The sequence below is a fragment of the Dermacentor albipictus genome, chromosome 6 (genome assembly GCF_038994185.2).
Source record: "Dermacentor albipictus isolate Rhodes 1998 colony chromosome 6, USDA_Dalb.pri_finalv2, whole genome shotgun sequence".
NCBI lineage: Eukaryota > Metazoa > Arthropoda > Arachnida > Ixodida > Ixodidae > Dermacentor > Dermacentor albipictus.
In genome coordinates this window covers 102,913,232-102,933,775 of record NC_091826.1, presented here as the reverse complement: position 1 = coordinate 102,933,775, position 20,544 = coordinate 102,913,232, and the positions used below count along the sequence as shown (strand labels likewise).

General features: G+C 44.5%; 1 protein-coding gene across 5 annotated transcripts in view; it reads left to right on the top strand.

Annotated features, from left to right (window-relative positions):
- LOC139061314 (uncharacterized) overlaps positions 1-20,544 on the top strand; it is a 101,662-nt gene that overhangs the window by 70,267 nt on the left and 10,851 nt on the right. For 3 of the 5 annotated variants that reach the window (XM_070541149.1, XM_070541151.1, XM_070541150.1), the window contains 2 exons: positions 4,602-4,784; positions 18,709-18,774. In XM_070541149.1, coding sequence (XP_070397250.1) covers positions 4,602-4,784; positions 18,709-18,774 — 249 coding nt within the window. Of the gene's footprint in view, positions 1-4,601; positions 4,785-18,708; positions 18,836-20,544 lie in introns of all 5 variants that reach the window. The other 2 variants (XM_070541153.1, XM_070541152.1) reach the window with 2 other exon arrangements.

Genomic DNA, 20,544 nt, shown 5'->3' with positions numbered 1-20,544 from the left:
ACAGTAATCATTTCCGCAATTGATATTAGTGAGACGTGATTGGAGATTAGTGGAAGTAGACAAACGACAAAAAACGGAGACTTAAAAAAGCATAGTTTGTAATAGGGCGTCAGGAAATAAGAATATTGGAATTCATCATGTTTTTTTTCTTTCGTTTTTAACTTAGGAAGGACTTTACACAGTATAATAGCAACAGCTTGGTGGCCCAGCCCACCGCCTCGTTCTAAAGGGGACTCGCGTAACATCCATCCATCCAAGGGTGGGCGCAAAAGGAATTTCAAGCGTTGCCATTCCTTGGACCTCGAACCCCCCCCCCCCCCCGCCCCCCGCTCCCCAATGCCGTATGGCGGACAGCAGCAGCAGTGGTAAAGCCGAAGGAGGGAAGGATAGCTTTGCAATAATACACGAATGAATGAATTAATGACAGATTAAATGCAAATGAAATGTTCTCATTGGCCCCCTTTGGTCTCCTTTCCTCCTGACCTTCTTGCTTCACTATAACATATGATGGCTTTGTTGGGACTCAAAATGCACAGGCTGGCCAGCCACCATGCTGTAATCAGTTCAGATACTTCTACTTGAACTTGGCCTCAAGTATGGGTCGCTTTAAAAAAATGTATAAGGAAAATGCTGTAAGTTTGGCCATGAGAGTGGGGAGCCCTACTGCTAACCTTGCAGAACGCATATTATGGATGAAAAGAGCATTCAATACTTTAAAAAGATCTCATAGTTAATCGAGAAACATTTGAGTGTACTATGGATTGCACTTAATGTACCAGCATTTTTTTTTCTGAATTTATCACGCTGAGGCGTAGAGCTCATTAGGGACGCTTGAAGACATAGCTCAGAAGGGTACATACTGTAACATTATCGATTGCTTGAATAATGGTTTTTTGCAATAGGTGTCACTACCTGACGCTTCAAACTGCATCACCCATAATACACTACCAACTTGCTCTCAATTTAAGCTTCGTGGCACAAACATGCTTCGTGGTTCTTAAACTACGCGAGTGATAAACTGGAACAGATGTATAGGTTATTTGGTATATTGGATGTGTTTAGGTACACATCAATTTAGGTACACATCATGCATATCTCGCCTCTGACTTTCATCAAATATAGAACTGCTTCTACATGAAGTTGACCAAGTTGTATGTTGGGCTTGAGGGTACGGCATGATGGGAGCAAAAGGCGTAGGGCACTAGAAACTGGAGAAAAGGACAGACTACATGTGCATCCGGAACACACAGACCATCTTTGGAGATACGGTAATTCTTGGAAAAGGCGTCAACAAGATGATCAGGCTTATCATTGAGGCATATCGAATCGCCAGCTTTGATGATGAGATGACTGGTAAAGAATTGGAATTCATGTGCCTGGCATGATTTTTTTTCGCAAAACGACCCATACTGTAACGAGTGGTGCTATCGGGGTACTCAGCACATGTTCTTTGCAGCCGAGTGAAGAGTATGCTGTGATCCCGCAATTTGTGTGGTCGTGTCCATCTTTTGTTCGCTTTCTGGTGGGCTACGCCTTTTGCCTCCATCAAGCTATTTCATGTAGTTCTTTCATTGTAGCATGGAAAGTTTTTTAGGAGTCTCGTATATAGCCTATAAAGGGGCAAAAATTTTTATTTCGCCGATTTCTGCTAGCACACTACAAAATAGTCCGACAGATTGCCCTAATCTTGAACGACATTTTTGACAAAGTCCATGAATCTGTAATTTCTGTATGACATGAAAACCTCTAAATACCTTTTGTTTTGCGAATAGTAGCGGTTGCTTCATAATTAAACTGTAAAATACCACCACACTGATAAACAGAATAATATATTGCTGCATCTTTGGCACTGCCATGGGATGTTGAGCCATCATCAGCAAATCTAGCACCATGATAACAGCTATGAATAGTACTTTGTCCAACTGTCATTTCGTAGCATATTCTGAAAAATTAACTATGGCAGTTGATGACAACAAGGGTCATGGTGCAGTCTCTTAGGGACCCTTGTCTGTATACCATTTCTTTAACGAATTGTCATGAACGAATGACAAACTCAAACTGACCATCTCATTGTGCGTTTATAGCATATACATTTGTTAAATGCGGTTGCATGTGTTGCATGATTTTCTTTGTACCAGAACTTTAGAACCGCTTAAGCACAGCTTTCAACTCGCTGGATGCTTGGAAAAGGGGTGCGGTCCGCGTGAGACACCACCACAACAGCGAAGACGTTGCGGCCCTTTCTGGACGGAAGAGCGAAGGCCGACAGGCGCTGCAAAATCTTCCCGATAAACTGAACGTGGTCCAAGCTATATAGTGTGTGTGTGTATACTTTATGCGTACTTTATATGTTTGCTTGTTGAATGTGACAGCTTGGCACACTTGTATTTCCACTAGTATGAGGATTCCACAGCAGCTTACTCCATTTGTTTCATAAGTGTACCAATGCTGTTAAGCGAAATCTTGTTAAAACCGAACTCTCAAGGCATTCCATTGATAATTTGTTTAAGGCGCGATCACGTAGGTAGTGGGAAAATCTTTGACATCAGCCTATAAGCACTAGGGCTTGATATCTTAAGGGGGAGGTAAGTCATGAACCGGTCGGTTTTATAGCGCTTTCCTCTCGTTGATTTGCTTTTTAAGCTTTCAACACTGCGTGAAGAGCAAGCTATTGCGCTTGAGGAAGACACATTTGAAAGCCCGAATTTCTTTTTTGGATTTCTCGCCAAAAATTGTAGCTCTAATCACTATTTCTTAGTGAGGTTTTTATTTTTTAAACGTACCTTTTGGTGAGGCTTGGTTCGTTCCTCGGATTTCTTTTTTTTTCGTTTTTCCCGTGCTCGGATATTTTTCTTGTTCTCTTGCACTGTGGGCACAAGCTTTCCTAAGACAGCCTAAAGCATTTTGTGCTCATCCACCCGTCCTGGGTCTTGATAGCTGATGTTGCTGCCGAAATGGAGGGGAATAAACCACAATGACAGCCCGTGCACACTTTATGGTTGCTAACGTAAGTGAGAAATGCGGATAGTTTCTTCAAGCTTAAGAATTTTAGCGGTTCTCCTGAACCATATTCGTTGTTGACGCACGGAGGAACAAGCCTTCCGCATAAGCTGAGTGCAACAGTGAAGTCTTTCCTTATAACCACAGCCCTGTCGATCACAACAATACCACTGTCTTCGTCAACTTTGAAGAGTCATGAGCTGGACACTCCAGAACTGGCAACTTGAGTGCTCTTCGAATGCAGGGAACGAAGATGATTCCTCTGAACACATCTCTAGATCGGAAGGGACCTTAGTTTCTTCAGCATTACTGTTTTTTATGTTTACATCACGTCGCCATCACTTGCCGACTTACGAACATCACAATTTACTGTTGCTGTTAGCTTCAAAGGTTTTCTTCTGGGCTTTGGTGCTTTTGCTTTCGATAGGTGCGCAGGAATGTTGGAAAAATAAGTTACTCTGCACCCACCTTAAGCGTCCACCTGCCACGGGGAATCTTAACAATGCTGCCTTTACCGATGTGCTAGTAGAAAGTGATTAAGTCCTCGGCACGTTAAGTGCTGCCGACTGCACGTTTTCTCTTGAGAAGCATATCCACTTTGGCAGCCCAGCGCGCTGAATTTTAGCACACAGACTCTTTGTCAAACTTGGCTTACTACACAATACACATGACCTCCAAGTCACATACCTATATTCCAATTTATAGATAAGCGATAGCACCAAAGGAACTTTTTCGGAGTGCACGCCGGCGGCAGACAGCCTAGACAAACACCAAGAAAAGCACTGAACGTGCCCGCCGACAGCCGCCGGCTCGATACCAATGCGACGCCAGCGCCATCTCTGAAGGTATAGACGAGTTGGAGCCGCTTCCGAAGCAGACTTATCCAACTGACCTAATCTACCAACGTTGGGTGCGGCCGGTATTTGTATTTGCACCGGTATTTGGAGTTTCTGGCGTGGACAAAGCGCAGTAGCAGCTGTGAAGCAACAAAAGCAAAGATGTGGCTCGGCGCCGTATTGGCCGGTTGCCTTTGCTCAAAAAGATCGCCTTCCCGTGATGCTTGTGGCAGAAAGGAAGTTCCACGTCCACTCCCAGGGTTCTACAAGGAAAAGTAAATACCCAAGAAAGTGAACGAGGAAACAACGCCGCGGTAGTTCAAATCGTAGAGCATCGCACGCGAAATGCCAAGGTTGTAGGATCGTCCCCCACCTGCAGCAACAAGATTTTTTATCCATCTTCATTTCCATTAATTTATCGTTTCTTTAATTTATTTATTAAGCACTAGTCATTTTCCCTGTGATGTCCTTGGTGTCAGTGTTTGTTGGCTTCTTATGATATGCGCACACAAATGTTATTCGAGAAAAAGTGCGATGTTATCAGGTGTTATTTTGTCACAGAAACGTGGAACGAAATTATGGGCAGGTGTACGTATGTGGTGGTTCCCAGGGAAATGTGCTGGCAGGGCTGATAATTTGACAATAGAAATTGCGCGTCCAGTTTCTATATGAGGTTCAGACTTCCGTATGTAACAGAGTTGCATTTTTCCTTTCCGGTAATTTGAGGAGAGCAATGGTAACCCTTAGTTGACTTTTTTTTTGCAGAGGACGGCATCGACCGACTCCTCGCCAGATGTATGCGAGCAATTCGGAAGTCGCGCAGACAAGAACGACGGCTCTGCAGTGCCCTGCAGACAAATCAGCCAGTGCCAGGGCAGATAATTCACGAAACGCAGAACCGGCGCAACCGGCTGCTAGCACGCTGCAACGCGCTGCTAGCCTTCCAAGGTGAGTTACATGTTCAGGAGTAATTTGTATGAAATTTGTATAATGCACAGCAGAAAACGTCACCCCAAAATATTACATTTCGAACATTTTTCCGGCCACGTATTTATAACCTTTTTAATGAGACCTTGAAATGATATTTCTTCATTGTGCACAAGGATATGCGTTCTGAACATTTGATCTTAGCCTGCATACACGTTCAGTGAGAACACCGTAAGAATAGGATAGGTGGCTGAACGAAGGCCGTCCAGGCGGAAAAATAGGTTGTGCTTGTATTGCGTAGCGCTCGGCAGATGGCGCCACAGACACAAGGGTCTTGGTTTTAAAGCAGAAAAGCAGGGCGAGAGTTATTACGGATGTGAAAAGCGTCATAAAACGTTATTCGTATGTTATTCCAGCTTGACACGGAAACTTGTTTGGATTGAACGAAGCATACTTTTAACGAGACTAAGCGTGCTCCGATAGCCATGTAGTGCACGCTCTCTTCCATGCCGGTATAGGCGCATCGCACAATGAGGCCAGCGCAACGGTAGTCGGCTACAATACCTACCTCACCAACAGAACTTACCATGATGAGATGCCAAAATCTCCCCGCGAAAACTAGTTTTACGTGTACGGTAACCTCGATAAGCTCGCAGTTAAATTGTAATGCGCTGCAAAACAGGTTTCCAGTGTGGCTATTCGAAGGCCGCATTTTTTAATAACCGAAGTTAAGGGTTCTGGTAGAGGTGGTTGTGATGTTAGTGTACAGGACGGACTAGCCTCTGCTTGTCGGCATTTGCCAATTTGTCAATCATATGGACGACTGTCATTTAAAAGCCAGGGACGCAAAAGCAGTAAAGTTTTGTGAAGATTGACATTTATTTGACAAATACGGAGAGCATGCCATAAACGAAATATTCGTAGAAGCGTTTACGTTCCATAAACCAAGTGGACACTGGCACACATTGCGCACACACGAGGAACTTCATGGCGCCCATCATTTATTTGAGCAAATTAAACGTAGAGTTTTCACTTACTGAAGCTTCAACAGCTTTTGCAGCTCCTGCGACTTATTTTTTGCCTCAGATTTGTGTTTGCAGAACTGCCTCATTCACATGGCTACATATGTGTGTAGCACGCCAGCAATAACTTCTTTTTGTGATTGGCACAGGAGAACTGAAACTTGTACTTATCAAGCATGTGGTCCAATGTTAATTCATCGGCATTTCTGAGAGCCGCATGCTTGTGGAATTCCATCTCCTTTGCATGAAGCAACAGAAAAAGACATCGCTTTGGGTGCAAAAGGCCTCCCCAGGTTTTACACAGAACAAGGCTGCTTTCTGGCTGATGACGAAGTGCTCTTTGTTCCAATAATCCTTCACGGCATTTTGCACATGTTGTGCTTTTCAAGTACTTGCGGCATATAAAACCAGCTGAATAATAAATTATGCAATCTGCAGCTCCGGTGCTTCATGCAAGTTATCGAACACGTGGTCTTCTTCCTCTTCAGCAGCAACTAGGCCGTTTAGCTTCTCTTTGAGTTTCTTCAGTTGTTCTTTTGACTTGACACTGTCCTCAAAAGCACATATAAAAATTTTTGAGTGTAAGTACAGGTGCACCTTGCCGCGATCCATTTTCAACGTCAGTTTCCGAATTTAGGGGATTTAATAAAACTGTAAACTGATACCATGTTGTAAAGCTGCAGAAATGCGGGCACAGATGTGTGGTCATTTTGGCCACCAGCCTGTCTGATAATCCCAAAGAAGCGTACCAACATGCCTTGGTTAAGTTTTCCTGTTAAAACACATTTGAAACCGCACTCCTTTAGCAGGTATCTTTATAGTTCCAGTGTGGACAAAATAGTCACACGAAGGCCCTCAGCGGTTTGCTCGGATAGGCAACTTGCTCTTGAGGTTTTTCCTTTTTCCATTTTATTTGAGCAATGCAACTACGAGGCCAGGACCCTCAAATCTCTGCTGCCAACAGTGATGCTTTCCTTTGGATGGTTTCGGGTGAGAGCATCAAAAAAATTGTTAAACCGTCGGGTGAATTCTGCTGTTCCCTTGACATTTTCGAGCCCTTTTGTGCCTCACTTCGAGTAGAACTGCAAGCCTTTCGCTATACTCCGGCTGAACAACTGAGTGGCCAGCTTCAACCGAATTTTTCGGTCGTTGAAGGGTTGATGTGGAACAGAGCTATTTTGAGGCAAACATGCAAATTTTCCAGCTGTTTAGAGTCCCCCATAAACAGCCTGCCAAAATGTACCCAGCGAACACAATCGCCATTTACGCACAACATTTTCTGTGAAAGTAAACGGTTTCGAACGCATTTCATCAGATGGGGTGCCTCAGAAAACATATATACATTGCGTTTCTCATCAATGGGATGACTGAAGTAGTTCCGGGACTGTTGCAATGCTCCAGTGACACCGAACTCCTTCTTAATTGCACGGTTCACATTTGCGCCAGCACAGGCGACCATGCCGTCTAAGACTTCCGCGTATTCAGGCAAAAGTATTGCAAACACTGCTATAGGCTGAGAGTTGCCAAATGTTGTTGCCAAATGACCCAAAGGGAAATACAAGCCCGTGGTCAGCAAGGTCGTCGCGGGCCGCTGAAGAATCTCCATAATCAGTGAAGCCACTGTATGTCATCGTCTTCGAACGAACTCGAATTTCCTTTCGAATGCGCATATCGTTGAAAACAAGCATTCCATGGCGTTTAAAATTGTCTTTAGTGGGCATCTTCTTCTCAAGGGCTGTGAAAAACCTCTTGTAAAAGCCACACCTGACTCTTATGATGCACAGGTACTTGCACACTGTCGTAACGCAAGGAAGTGGGAGCACCTCATTACCTCGCAGGAACGAGTATGCAGATCGGCTACGTATGTGCAACAGCAAGCACATCAGAAGCCAATCCTCCGCTTACTGCTGCTTGTTTTGTTCGTCAACCTCGCCGCTGCTACATACTCCTTTACCGCAGTCAGCCGAGCACTAGGGAGATCTATTGGTGTAATTTCTCACTCAGTTCTTTTTTTGACATTTTTTGCGTGTGGATATGACCTTCTGCAAGCTCCACCGACTTTTTTTAAAGCTCTTCAGCAGACGATTTTTGGACCTTTTCAGAGCATAATTTGACCGACGCAGTGCTGCAACTTTGTCCTTGCTCTGGTATGAAGTCAACTGACGCGTACCTGCCTGCACATTCTTTCATCTGTTTTTTTTTTGGTGCATTCGCAGGACGCTTGAAAGGCCAGAACATTTGTGACATACTACAGTAAAAGCTCGTTAATTGGAACCGCAAGGGGAAGCCGCTTCAGTTCGAATTAACGAAATTTAGAACTAACGAAAGTGAAGGAGGGCAACAGTACACTGCGATTTGGAAGCAGTAGGGCATGTCAGAAATTTGGCGTGTCAGAAAGTGATGGTCTTCAAGTCGAAGCTCTGGGTCCGACTGTGCCACGCCACTGATGTCCACCGAAACGAACGTTAGCCGAGGCTTAACACCACCACAATGAATCGCGACGGCAGATACCCCCTAAGCTGAAAACAGAGGTGTACAACCGATGAAGACTGCTGAGACAAAGACGCTGAACATGTGAAGGTGGCGAAGGCCCTGATTCGTTTGTTCTTGATTGCAAGTGCGGCTGCGACGTACTTGATTCGCTGTGTTTTGGAGCTTGCCATGCCATCTCCGCACAACATTAGCAGCTGTACAAGATTTGCGAAGCCTCCGAGATTCGCAACGGGCAAGAAGTCTCGGAGGTTACGTAAAACGGAGAGGCGGCAGCCGCCGCTGCCTTCTGGCTGACCCCGCGATCGGTTAGATTTTTTTCCGATTTTGCCTTCTCTCGCCGTTCTTTCCGTTTCGGAGGCAATACAGCCTTGTGTGTAGGCAGTAGGCGCGTTTCTCTGGCCGTGTGCCAGGCGAGCGTAGTTCGAATTATCCGTGATGGAACCTTCTCGCGTTCGAATTAACGGACTTTTTTATACATAGACTTTTGTGGAGCTCGGCCGGACCAAATCGTACAGTTCGAATTATCCATAAATTCGAATTATTGAAGTTCGAATTAACGAGCTTTCACTGTAGTAAGTTCGAGCCACTAGGGTCAAGAACAATAGAGCATCTCTTGTGCCGCCATCTCTGGTTGTTGTCGAGATATGCCCACTTTTTTTTTCAACGTGTCGATACTCCAGAGTGCTCGGTCCACCATTGCACAGTTTCGTCTTATCACCTGCTCAAGGATAGCGTTAACGTCATCCATAGTTGTTAAAAGTACTTTCATACCGCACATCTGCCTTTGAAACTTACCTGCGCATCACGGTTGTTTGCCAGGATATCTTCATGAATTTCAACAATTTTAGTGGTTACCAAGGAAGATGCGGGGCTCATTGGCGATAGGCATGCATCTGACAGTAAACGGCTGTGAGATTTTTTGATGCTCTCCAGCTGGGAGAAGACAACTCTTTTTACTTTTCCAAAGCCGAGCAGGTGGTATCCCCATGAGTTTGACGGAAGGAAAAATCGTGGTAAATCACCAAACAAGCTTGCGAATGCGAGCGTATGCAGATTTTAGGGAGAAGCTAGACCCAGCAGACTGATGTATTTTATGACGTTTGCTGTTCAAACGCATCCATGTCGTGCTCCGGTGCACTCGGCAACGCTTCAAAAGAGCTTCCGTTCATTCCACCACTGTCATTGCTACAAGAGGCTTCTCACTCGTTATGATCTTTTGATGCAGCGCATCGTCTGTTCGACTGCGACCGCGGTTGTGTTACCGCCAGGCGCTTCCTTGTTTTCACCGTTTTCGATAGGTAAGCCGGGCAGTCGGGAAATCTTGTGGGAGCACCATCGTCGCCAGTGATGCCTCTTGCGGAACACTCACCAAGGCGTGCCTTTTGTAGTGCGCTGTCCAGGTCTTGGACACAAGATGAGGCTCCAAGTGCTTTTCTCCGACGTGATCATTCGGCAGAAGGACTCGATCCTTTCTTGGGATAGCTCGACACCAAAGGTCAATTTCTCTGTACAGCCTTTGTAACCCGTTCTAGAGCGGGGAACAAAATGTTTCCTGCCCATCACAATCGCTTGTGCACGCCTGACTCCAGAAAAAGAAACGCCGAGCCGTGTTGAGATAGGAGCGGGCGGCGCTAACACAGCAAACGTAAGCCTGTGACATCTTCATGCCATCTGTCGGAGAGTGACTAAAACATGCACCAGCGTTGGGACACTGCCGCTCCATGCCGCCATTCGGCCAGCTAGCCTATTACACTGTGAGTGAGAATAAAAGAACGCCGATGGACTCCTTTTTTTTGTGAAAGGAAAACGCATGAAAGAGGTGACGCAGGCAGTCTGGTAGAGCATTTCGTGAAACAGAGCTAGTGAAGGGCAAAATACTTAGTACAGGGTAAAGAGGCACGCAAGAAACGTGTTTGATAGTTTCGTTTTCGAAGATTCCATACCACCATGACCAAGTTTTCAACATTAGAAGGAACGTGCCGTGCACGCGCCCCCTTACTGCATGTTCTGTTTCCGTGCTGTGCCTGCTCTCTCCTTTAAAAAGCATGTCTATAGCTCCAGCAGATGTGTGCGTTAACAATCCAGTTTGTCCATTTAAATATATTGCGGAATGCCAAATCCATAAGGAGAATCCTCTTCTGCATTTGCATCACACAAAACTTCGCACTAGCGGGCAAAATATGCACATAGCTGCTTATCATGCAGGCATGCCATCTCGTGATCAGATGTCTGAGCTAAAAACCTGCACAAACAAGTGGGAGGAGTACTTTCCACAGTGCCTTTCAACAGCTATCGGTGATAATGTAGCCGAGCGCTCACTGTTCTAACGAAAGAGGTGTTTAGAAGGGGCTAGAGCCGGTAAACACATTATAGAACATAGATGCCTTTCGTCTTGGTTTAGGTTCTCTTCTGCTACTAAAGAATGAATAGGGACAATACCGTGCTGTGTTGCACCTGAGGAGGTCATTCAAACCTGCAGAGCTAAATTATTCCTCTACGATGCAGCAAGCTCTAGCATTTCAATGAACATTTAAGGATTTGCAACCGTACTTTATTTGCCAGATTTCAACGTAATATTTACCACCATGCATCTTGGTCGGTTTTGCACGCAAAACACGGATATCACTGCCTCCTTCACAGGTCCCATTTTTTTGCAAGAGTGTGATGTTGATGTTATCTACAAATCGGGAGTTTTACTTAGCTCACAAGGTTATTTATCAAAAAGGACACGACACCGTTGCACGCAGGATGCTCATCGCTTTCCTAACCGTCCAGATGCTGCCGTACTGGTTTTGTGCTGGTACGTGCCGTACCCTGGAACCCCTTCAGCAAACAGGATCGTCTTCCCTGAAGCCACCACAACCCTGGGCTACCCGCCCGCCTCTCGTCACCGAAGCCATGAAGACGAGTCCAGTTTTAGCGGCAGAAGCTTCTTTCACCTGGCAACACCCTACGAAGGCGACGTCACCAGTCACATGGTCAAGCCAAGCCGCATTGAAGCGGCGTGGCAAAGCTTATCAGCTGGGGCACGACACCGTTGCACGCAGGATGCTCATCGCTTTCCTAACCTTCCAGATGCTGCCGTACTGGTTTCGTGCTGGTACGTGCCGTACCCCGGAACCCCTTCAGCAAACAGGATCGCCTTCCCTGAAGCCACCACAACCCTGGGCTACCAGCCCGCCTCTCGTCACCGAAGCCATGAAGACGAGTCCAGTTTTAGCGGCAGAAGCTTCCTTCACCTGGCAACACCCTACGAAGGCGACGTCACCAGTCACATGGTCAAGCCAAGCCGTATTTATTCGGCGTGGCAAAGCTGATCAGCTGGGGAACGACACCGCTGCACGCAGGATGCTCATCGCTTTCCTAACCTTCCAAATGCTGCCGTACTGGTTTCGTGCTGGTACGTGCCGTACCCCGGAACCCCTTCTGCAAACCGGATCGCCTTCCCTGAAGCCACCACAACCCTGGGCTACCCGCCCACGTCTCGTCACCGAAGCCGTGAAGACAAGTCCAGTTTTAGCAGCAGAAGCTTGCTTCACCTGGCAACACCCTACGAAGGCGACGTCACCAGTTACATGGTCAAGCCAAGCCTCATTGAAGCGGCGTGGCAAAGCTTATCAGCTGGGGCACGACACCGTTGCACGCAGGATGCTCATCGCTTTCCTAACCTTCCAGGTTAATCACTTACAAAATACTAAGGAATTTCGTAGCGACAATTGTTGTCTTCGCGGTGTCGTGCCCCTGCGACTTGAAATGGTGTAGAATTGTGCGTCTGTACAATGAAGCTGTTGCCTTTGTTTCGGTCCGATCTAATCCTCTTGCTCTCCGGAGATGTTGAACTTAACCCAGGCCCCGACAGAGACACAGTTTCTTCCCTTTCACAGACGATCAAAGAACTAAAAGAAATAATTTCAGAAATAGGTACAAATATAAATGAGCTCAGAGAAACCAACGTTCTCAAAGACAACACAATTGCTGCTCTGACAAAGCGTATTTCTGTGCTAGAAAACGACCATCAGGACGAAGTAATTGCGACTCGACATAATGATGTCATCAAAGAGATAGCGCTGCTAAAAGCCGAGAGCACTAACACAAACAACAGCATGCGCCGTAATAACTTGCTTTTCCTCGGACTGGAAGACAACGAAAATGAAACATAAAAAGAGTCTGCGAAAAAAATAAAAATTTCTGCGCTAGCAAGCTGGAAATGCATCTAGAGCCAAGCGCTATTGAATGTGCCCATCGCATAGGCAAATACCGTCCTGAAAGAAAGCGCCCGATAATTATCAAGTTGACTCATTTCAAGTCAAAGGAATACATTCTGGCCTGTGGGCGGAAACTAAAGGCAACAAACTTCGCTATACGTAAAGATTTCGCTCCTGCTACTCCCATCGCACGTTCTTAATGGTTAGGTTTCATACGACCACAAAAATGTGCGTTTAAACTGCACGTAGGCAAGTTGCTCGTCAACAATAAGCGCTATCACTACGACCCTAGTTCTGACAGTGATTGAGACTACGAGTCCATTCATAAAGGCGCATGGAAACAGCACATCCCAAATAGGAAGACACGAAAACGTGCAATGACGGACAACGAAGCCTATCACTTCAACCTCATCCCGCAATTGTACCTCATCTTTACCTCTCCTTAACATAGCCTTCACTAACATGCGCAGTTTGCTACCCAAACGAGAACAACTTCGCAGCTTCACTCACGACATTGATGCCGACATCATAGTACTAACTGAAACTTGGCTAAACAGAGACGTAAGAGATAGCTGAAATTTTCCCTCCTAATTCCGGCTATGTTCTGCATCGCCATGATCAGAGCAACCGGAGAGGAGGGGTTGTTCTATTAGCTATCAGAAACACCTTCTCATCTTCCCTGATCAGCCGGGATGATAATCTCGAACAATTGTGGACTTGCGCTTACAGCGGTGATGGAAAGACAATTTTTGGCGTGTGCTACAGGCCGCCGGACAGCCATCCGTCATTCTGTGATTCAATCCGTAAAGCACTAACCGACATCACTGACACATTCTCTAACGCACCTATTCACCTCTTTGGCGATTTCAATTACCCTAACATTAACTGGCCTCTGCTTTCTGTAACCAACAGGTCACCGTTATCCGAAGCTAACCAATTTATTTATCTTATGCTTGACTTCAACCTGAATCAGGTGATATCACATCCTACAAGAGGAGATAACACCCTTGACCTTATGCTCACATCTTGCCCCGATAGCGTAAGGAGCGTTACCACACTACCCGGTCTTAGCGATCACAACCTCATCCATATCTGCATGACAATTAATAGCACTTAAGAAAGTCACCCACAACAAAAATAATAATAGATTACGAAAGGGCGGACTTTGACGCCATAAATAACGAACTCCAAAATTTTTAAAATGATTTTCAGCAGACTTACTTATCAAGAACTGTTGATAGCAACTGGGAACTTCATAAGAATGTATTGCTCAACCTGGAAGCTAGATACATACCAACAGTTCTCGTGAAATCTGACTCTAACAAGAATGGTTTATTAACGACTGAAAGGTTTCCTTGCTAAAAAGGAAAGGGTTTACCGAAAAGCCAAACTTACAAATGACTCAGAAACAAGGGAAAAATATGAAGTGCGCGCTAACCAATATATTCAAGAGCTGACGATAGCCAAAGATAACTTCTTTAATCATGACCTTCTGACGATTCTACGATCAAACCCCAATAAATTCTGGCGCTTACTTTCAGTAAAGACACAATCTAGACAGATTGATCTAACAGATCCGGATGGTAATCTCATTAATTCTGAGACTACCTCAGTTTTCTCCATTGCCAACGACATCATGATCAACCCTGATGGCATATTTTACTCAAACTAACCACCTCAGCCGGGCGTGATGGAATCAACGCCAAAATACTAGTTAACACCAGTAACATTTCTAGCCAGGTACTACATCCAATATTTACGCAATCCTTAAAGACTGAAAGCTTGCCCGACGACTGGTAGAAGGCCCATGTCGTACCAATCTTCAAGAGTGGCGACCGCTCCCGTGCTATAAATTATCGCCCAATTTCTCTGACCAGCATTTCTTCTCAACTTCTAGAACATATAATCTCATCCAACCTAATGTCTTACCTGGAATCTATCAACTTATTTTACCCTCACCAGCACGGCTTCAGAAAACTATTTTCATGCGAGACCGAACTCGCCGAGTTCACCCATGAAATTCTACATTTCAAAGACCTTCATTTGTAGATTGATGGCATTTTATTTATTTATTTATTTATTTCACGTACTTTCAAGGCCCGAAGGTGTTACAATAAGGAGTGGAGTCAAAACAAGAAGGAATGCAGTACAAAATACAAACAAGTATTAACAAAAAATTAACCAAAAATAATAACAAAAGGCATTCTGAACGGCGATTTTGAAGTTAGTAGGGACGGTGATGAGTGCGATTAAGGCGGGAAGGCGATTCCAGTCCGTGCTTGTCCTGGGGATGAATGAGTCACTGTACCGGTAAGTACGGCACAATGGCACCCCGATTTTAAGGCTGTGATCAGTGCGGGCAGAAATATAAGACGGAGGGGCAAGGAGGGTCTCTTTTAAAAGGGAGTTCAAGTGAAAAACTTTGTGAAAAAGGGAGAGACGGGAAGATTTGCGGCCTGACGAAAGATCAGGTAAGCTAAGAGTTCGTTTCATTGAAGAAATACTTGCATAGCGACAATAATTAGATAATATAAAGCGTGCACTGCGGTGTTGAATACTTTCAAGAGTAGAAACTAATGAAGACTGAGTCGGATCCCAAATGGCTGAAGCATACTCCAATTTGGAGCGAACTAAAGTTTTATAAAGAGTTAGCTTCAGGGAAGAAGGGGCAGAGCTAAAATTACGGCGTAAGTAACCAAGCATGCTATTAGCGTTTTTAGTAACATAGTCAATATGCGAGTGCCAAGAAAGGTTATTTGATATGTGAAGGCCGAGATACTTGTAAGAGCTAACTGACGTCACAGGTGCACCATTAATAAAGTAGGTGTGCGTGGCAGTGTTACGAGATATACGCATGGCCTTGCATTTATTTGAATTTACTTGTATGCACCAATTAGAACACCACTCAATTACGCGGTTGAGGTCGTCATGCAGCTCTTGGGAATCTGAAGGATTAGTAATTTAACGGTAAAGAACACAGTCATCCGCGAAAAGCTTTATGGAAGAGGAAAGAACGCAGTTCGGAAGATCGTTAATATATATTAGAAAGAGAAGTGGACCAAGGACTGACCCTTGAGGAACACCTGCTGGTACTTTAGAAAACCGAGAATTACAGTTATTAGTGTTTAGAAACTGCGTCCTGTTAGAAAGTTTTTGATCCACTCGAGTACATTGGCGTCGAAGTTAAGTTGAGACTGCTTAAGCAGAAGTAAATCATGGGTCACAGAGTCAAAGGCCTTGGCAAAATCCAGAAATACGCAGTCAATGTCGGTACCTAGATCAAAAGTTACAAAGAGATCATTAGTAAATGTTAAGAGCTGTGTTTCACAGGAAAAGAACTTACGGAAACCATGTAGACAGGGGTTGAAAAAGGAGTTTGATTCTAAAAACTCAGCCAAATGTGAATATATTATATGCTCAAGAATTTTACATGAAATGCTTGTTAGTGAGATAGGCCTGTATTTCCTGGGTAAGTGTGTGTTACCTTATTTATGAACTGGAATCCTTTCCCACCTTTCCCCCGCACCAGTCGTGTGGAAGAACAGACTGCTGTAATGACTGAGTGAAAATGTGCGATGAAATAGCAGCAGAAAATACATTAGTACACTTCAAAAGTTTTGAGTTCAGGCAGTCTGGGCCGGCAGAGGAGGACGTTTTTTGATTGTTTATTAGGCAGCTAACACCAACCCAGTCAATAGAGACTGGATCCATGGGCGAAAAACCAGAATTGGATACAAGCGGTAATCCCCGTGGCATTGTGGTAACATGTGAAGAAGACACATCATTAAATACATTACAGCATTCTTCAGGAGCAACAGGTTGATCATTTGGGTATGTTAATTGGAATATTTTACTTGGAGTACCGTTAACTATGGTCCAGAATTTACGAGGATTAGTTTGCAAGATGGACGGAAGGGTAACAGAATAAAAATGCTGTTTCGCACTAGCGGCGGCTGTGTTGTCACTTTCAGTGAGGTAGTATGCGGACCAAGCAACGTCACTGCATGAAGCTTTTGCGCGACGAAACAACCGCTTTTTTTTTTTGTTACGTAGTCGCTTCAAAAAGGGGTTGAACCAAGGGGACCGTGGCTTGCAAGCGACTGTTCTTTGCGGTACGAAACGTTCGATTAATTAAAATTTATTTTTGAAAATGCACCAGTTTTCTTCAACACAGCACTGAGCGCTGAAATTTTCTTGGATTACTCAAAAGCATTCGACCGCGTTTCCCACAATCACCTGCTTCAAGAACTCGCATCTATTGGGACCCCAAATAGCTTGCTTACCTGGCTTGAACACTTCTTAAAAGGGCGCACATAGATTACCTCTGCAAATAGCCATAATTCATCTCTTAGCAGCGTAACATCGGGTGTGCCGCAGGGTGCTGGTTTATCGCCTCTACTTTTCCTCATCTACATCAATGACTTACCTGCTAACATTAAGGATAAATTACGTCTTTTCGCGGATGACTGTGTCCTATACTCCCCAATCAAAGGCTCGAATGAAATCGCCGCACTACAACGGGATCTCGATTCCATCGCAGTATGGTGCGAGAAATGGTACATGCCGCTTAACCTTACTAAATGCAAAGCTCTGTCATTCACCCGCAACCACAGCTTAACCAGTCACACCTTCCAATAAATTCAGCTCCTATCAATTATGCCCCATCTTAAAAATATCTCCGCGTTCACATCACATCGACACTATCATGGGCAACTCATGTTGACACCATCTTTTCTAATGGTTCACGCACCCTGAGATATTTAAAACGCAACCTGAAAGCCACATCACCAGAAATAAAAAGCTAGCATATCAAACATTCGTACGTCCTCAGTTAGAATATGCGTCATCTATCTGGTACCCTTCCCCATCATATCTAACCTGTGAATACAAAATCGCGCTGCTTGGTTTATATCTTTCAATTACTCTCGTGACACCAGCATAACCGCACAAAGCGTACACTTGAACTACCATCACTTGCTTCCCGCCGGATCATCTCTCGTCTCTGCTTGCTTCACACCTTTTATTACCATCCACACTCAAGGCATTCCCTGTTAAATCCACCAGCATTAACACCCATTACCATTAACACCCATTAACACCCATTAACATCCATTAACACCCATTAACACCCATTACCATTAACACCCGATCGTCTGCCATGAACACTTCATTCTTTCCCGACGCTATAACTCATTGCAACCACCTCCCAGAAGATATCGTGTCATGCACTGACCGTAAAACGTTCCGCGAAATGTTAACTAACCACACTGCTTAATTTCCGATACCACCGACCCTTACTCTAACACAATGTTCCTTTTTTTTTCACAATTGTTCCTGGCTTGTATTGGTTTATTGTTGTTTCTTTACTGTTCTGTACATTTCTTCTAACATTGTTACAAGGATTAAAGCCCTCCCTTATGTAATGCCTCCTGGCCTTTAAGGTGAAAATAAATGAAATGAAATGAAATGAATTGCACTATCATATGGACTATGAACTTCTGGACCTAGCTAATCAGGCATTGGGTGCGCGCGTGCACACACACGCACACAATCCCTCTAAGGCGCTCTTCACCGCTACTATGCGACTTGTTTCCCACACTTCACACACACACTTCTTTCCACTTTGACATTCCTGATGCTAATGCAATCAAATGTACTTGTCGAACATTTAGGCAGTGCTTCAATACCGACATGCTACCCCGATTTCTAACAAAATTATGGTTCGCAACTGCGAAAACTGCGTGAAGTTCTATCGCGACAATACATATATCATTTCCTTGCGTGCTTCACTCTTGAATTTTAGGCTTTCGAACATACCTCATGGTTTTGTAAAAGCTGCCGCGAGAATCTTTTGCAATATCTAATGAAAGTTAGCAGCTAATCTGTCAAGATGTCTAGTAGGCAACTTTTAGGATAACGTTAGCAGTGCTTCCATATGGCTACTGTATTTTTAAACTACATATGGAATACGCCTTTAAAACATTATTTACTGTCTTTGTGCTTTTTTTGTATGGTAGCCCGCTGACACATTACACGTCCCGTGTGACTAACGATGTCCAAACGTACAAGAATTGCATTGTATAGCTGTCTTGCTTTTTATAACACGTTAGAATTGTGGTAGTGTGTAGGTTTGCCATGCAGAAAGGTAAATGTTACTTAAAGATATTTGCTTTTGTTTCCGATGTGTCAGAATCCGGTGACAGAATTGAATCTTTGCTTTTGTAGAGGGAGGGCAAGTTCCTCAAGAGGCGGAGCCAGACGCCTCTTCCGACGAAGATGAGGCTGCCTTGTGTGAGTGCTTTCAATATTGCAGCGCTGGAACCGCAGTCGTAACTGAATCGTATGCAGAAAGGTAAATGTTACTTAAAGATATTTGCTTTTGTTTCCGATGTAGCCTGCAGGTTTGATTTGCTGCACAATATGGGTGCAGAAGGAAACTTCATTGCTGTTCGTCAAATTAGGGTATATAGACGTTGTTCACTTCATCGTATCTGGCTGGTTCCTGTCCAGAGCGTTAAGCATGACAGGTTGTTTCAATGCCTAAAGCAAAATGTTTATTATATTACTACTGCTAGATCATCACAGCCAGCCAACTTTTCATCTGTGCTATGCGGCACCATTAAGGGGTAGAATAACGGTTTCCTTTACATTAATGTACATGAGTTCTCTGTTATGACTACTGTTTGTGCTGCAGTTTTTCATATGATGGTGCATTGAATTCAACTTTGGTGCACCATTGTTCTGATGCAGCAGTTAATTTTTATATTTCTCTTTACCAAAAAGCTTGTTGCCATGTGTGACGCTTTACTTGGGTTTATTTATATGAAGTATTTTAAATTTATGTACCTTACACCTCCTTCTTGGGCAGTAAAAAGGGCTGCAGTAGTCGAAATAAGAAGACACACAACGCAGTTTGTGAAGGATGCAAGTAATAATTGCCCATTGAAATCTCGAGGTTTGAAACAATGACGGCCTGCTTTGGGGGACAAAATTGAAATTAATTAGAATTGACAGTTGGGCGAGTTTGTGCGACAGCGATGTATACAGAGCTGTTCAATGTCAATTTGGAGTTTCATTCCGGGATCGGGGTGATAAGCCAGTTTTCAAATATTGCGCAGCTGTTGCAAAACATCCCAATAAGGTGGCAATGTAAATTATGGAGCCATGAATATTCGTCTAACATATGAACGCAATGATAGGGTTGTCACAACAAGACCTCTAATATATATGGCATAAGAACAAGCATTACTTGCTGCGCTCAGTGCATTGATACGTCCTTCAGGGCATGCTGCACGTGTCACTACATTGTCGACTTGTTTGTTGTCTTCTTGTTTCAACAGACTTACGCACAATGTGTCTTTTGTGAACGTAATTGAAATTCACTCACAAAATTAGTGCAGACTTAATGAAGTCAAGGGCCTGCCTCGCGGAACGCTGCCGAATCATCAAAATTATTAGCTTACTCATTCCACACCCACAGCGCCGCATTCGACTCCCCTTGGATGTACCTCATCTGCTTCACGCTTTCCTAGTATTCGTGGATTGATGGACCACTGTACATATGTTTGGAGTGAAGGCGGGGCACGTCTAGACTCGCAGCACCGCCATTGTCCCGCCCTCCGTGTATGATGGTCTGTTCTGTTTCATGTTTTAGAGCACAGGCCTCACATTGGCTCCCGTTCCCACATTTCATGTCACCCTCATGCCTCGTCGTCACCGAGGTGATCGTCAGCGCTCTTCTCCAGCTGCTTGCGTTCCTGATGCAATCTGTCGTTCGCAGCACGAGCCTGGCTCTCCCCTTGTCATATAATATAGGTTTCATATATAAATTACTCGAGAGAACTCTGGCGCTAGTGTCAACGTCAGCTGCAGTGGCAGTGGTTGCACCAGCGTGGGAATTATGGGAGGTACAGGGATTTGCCTAATTTCGTCCTTTTGGCTTCAAGCGGCTTTGTGGCTTCGTAAGCTCGCCATTTTCAGCAGTGTACTGTGTAATTGGTAATTAAATAAACATTAACATTCTCCGACAGCAGGATTTGAACACAGTACCTCAATCACAGA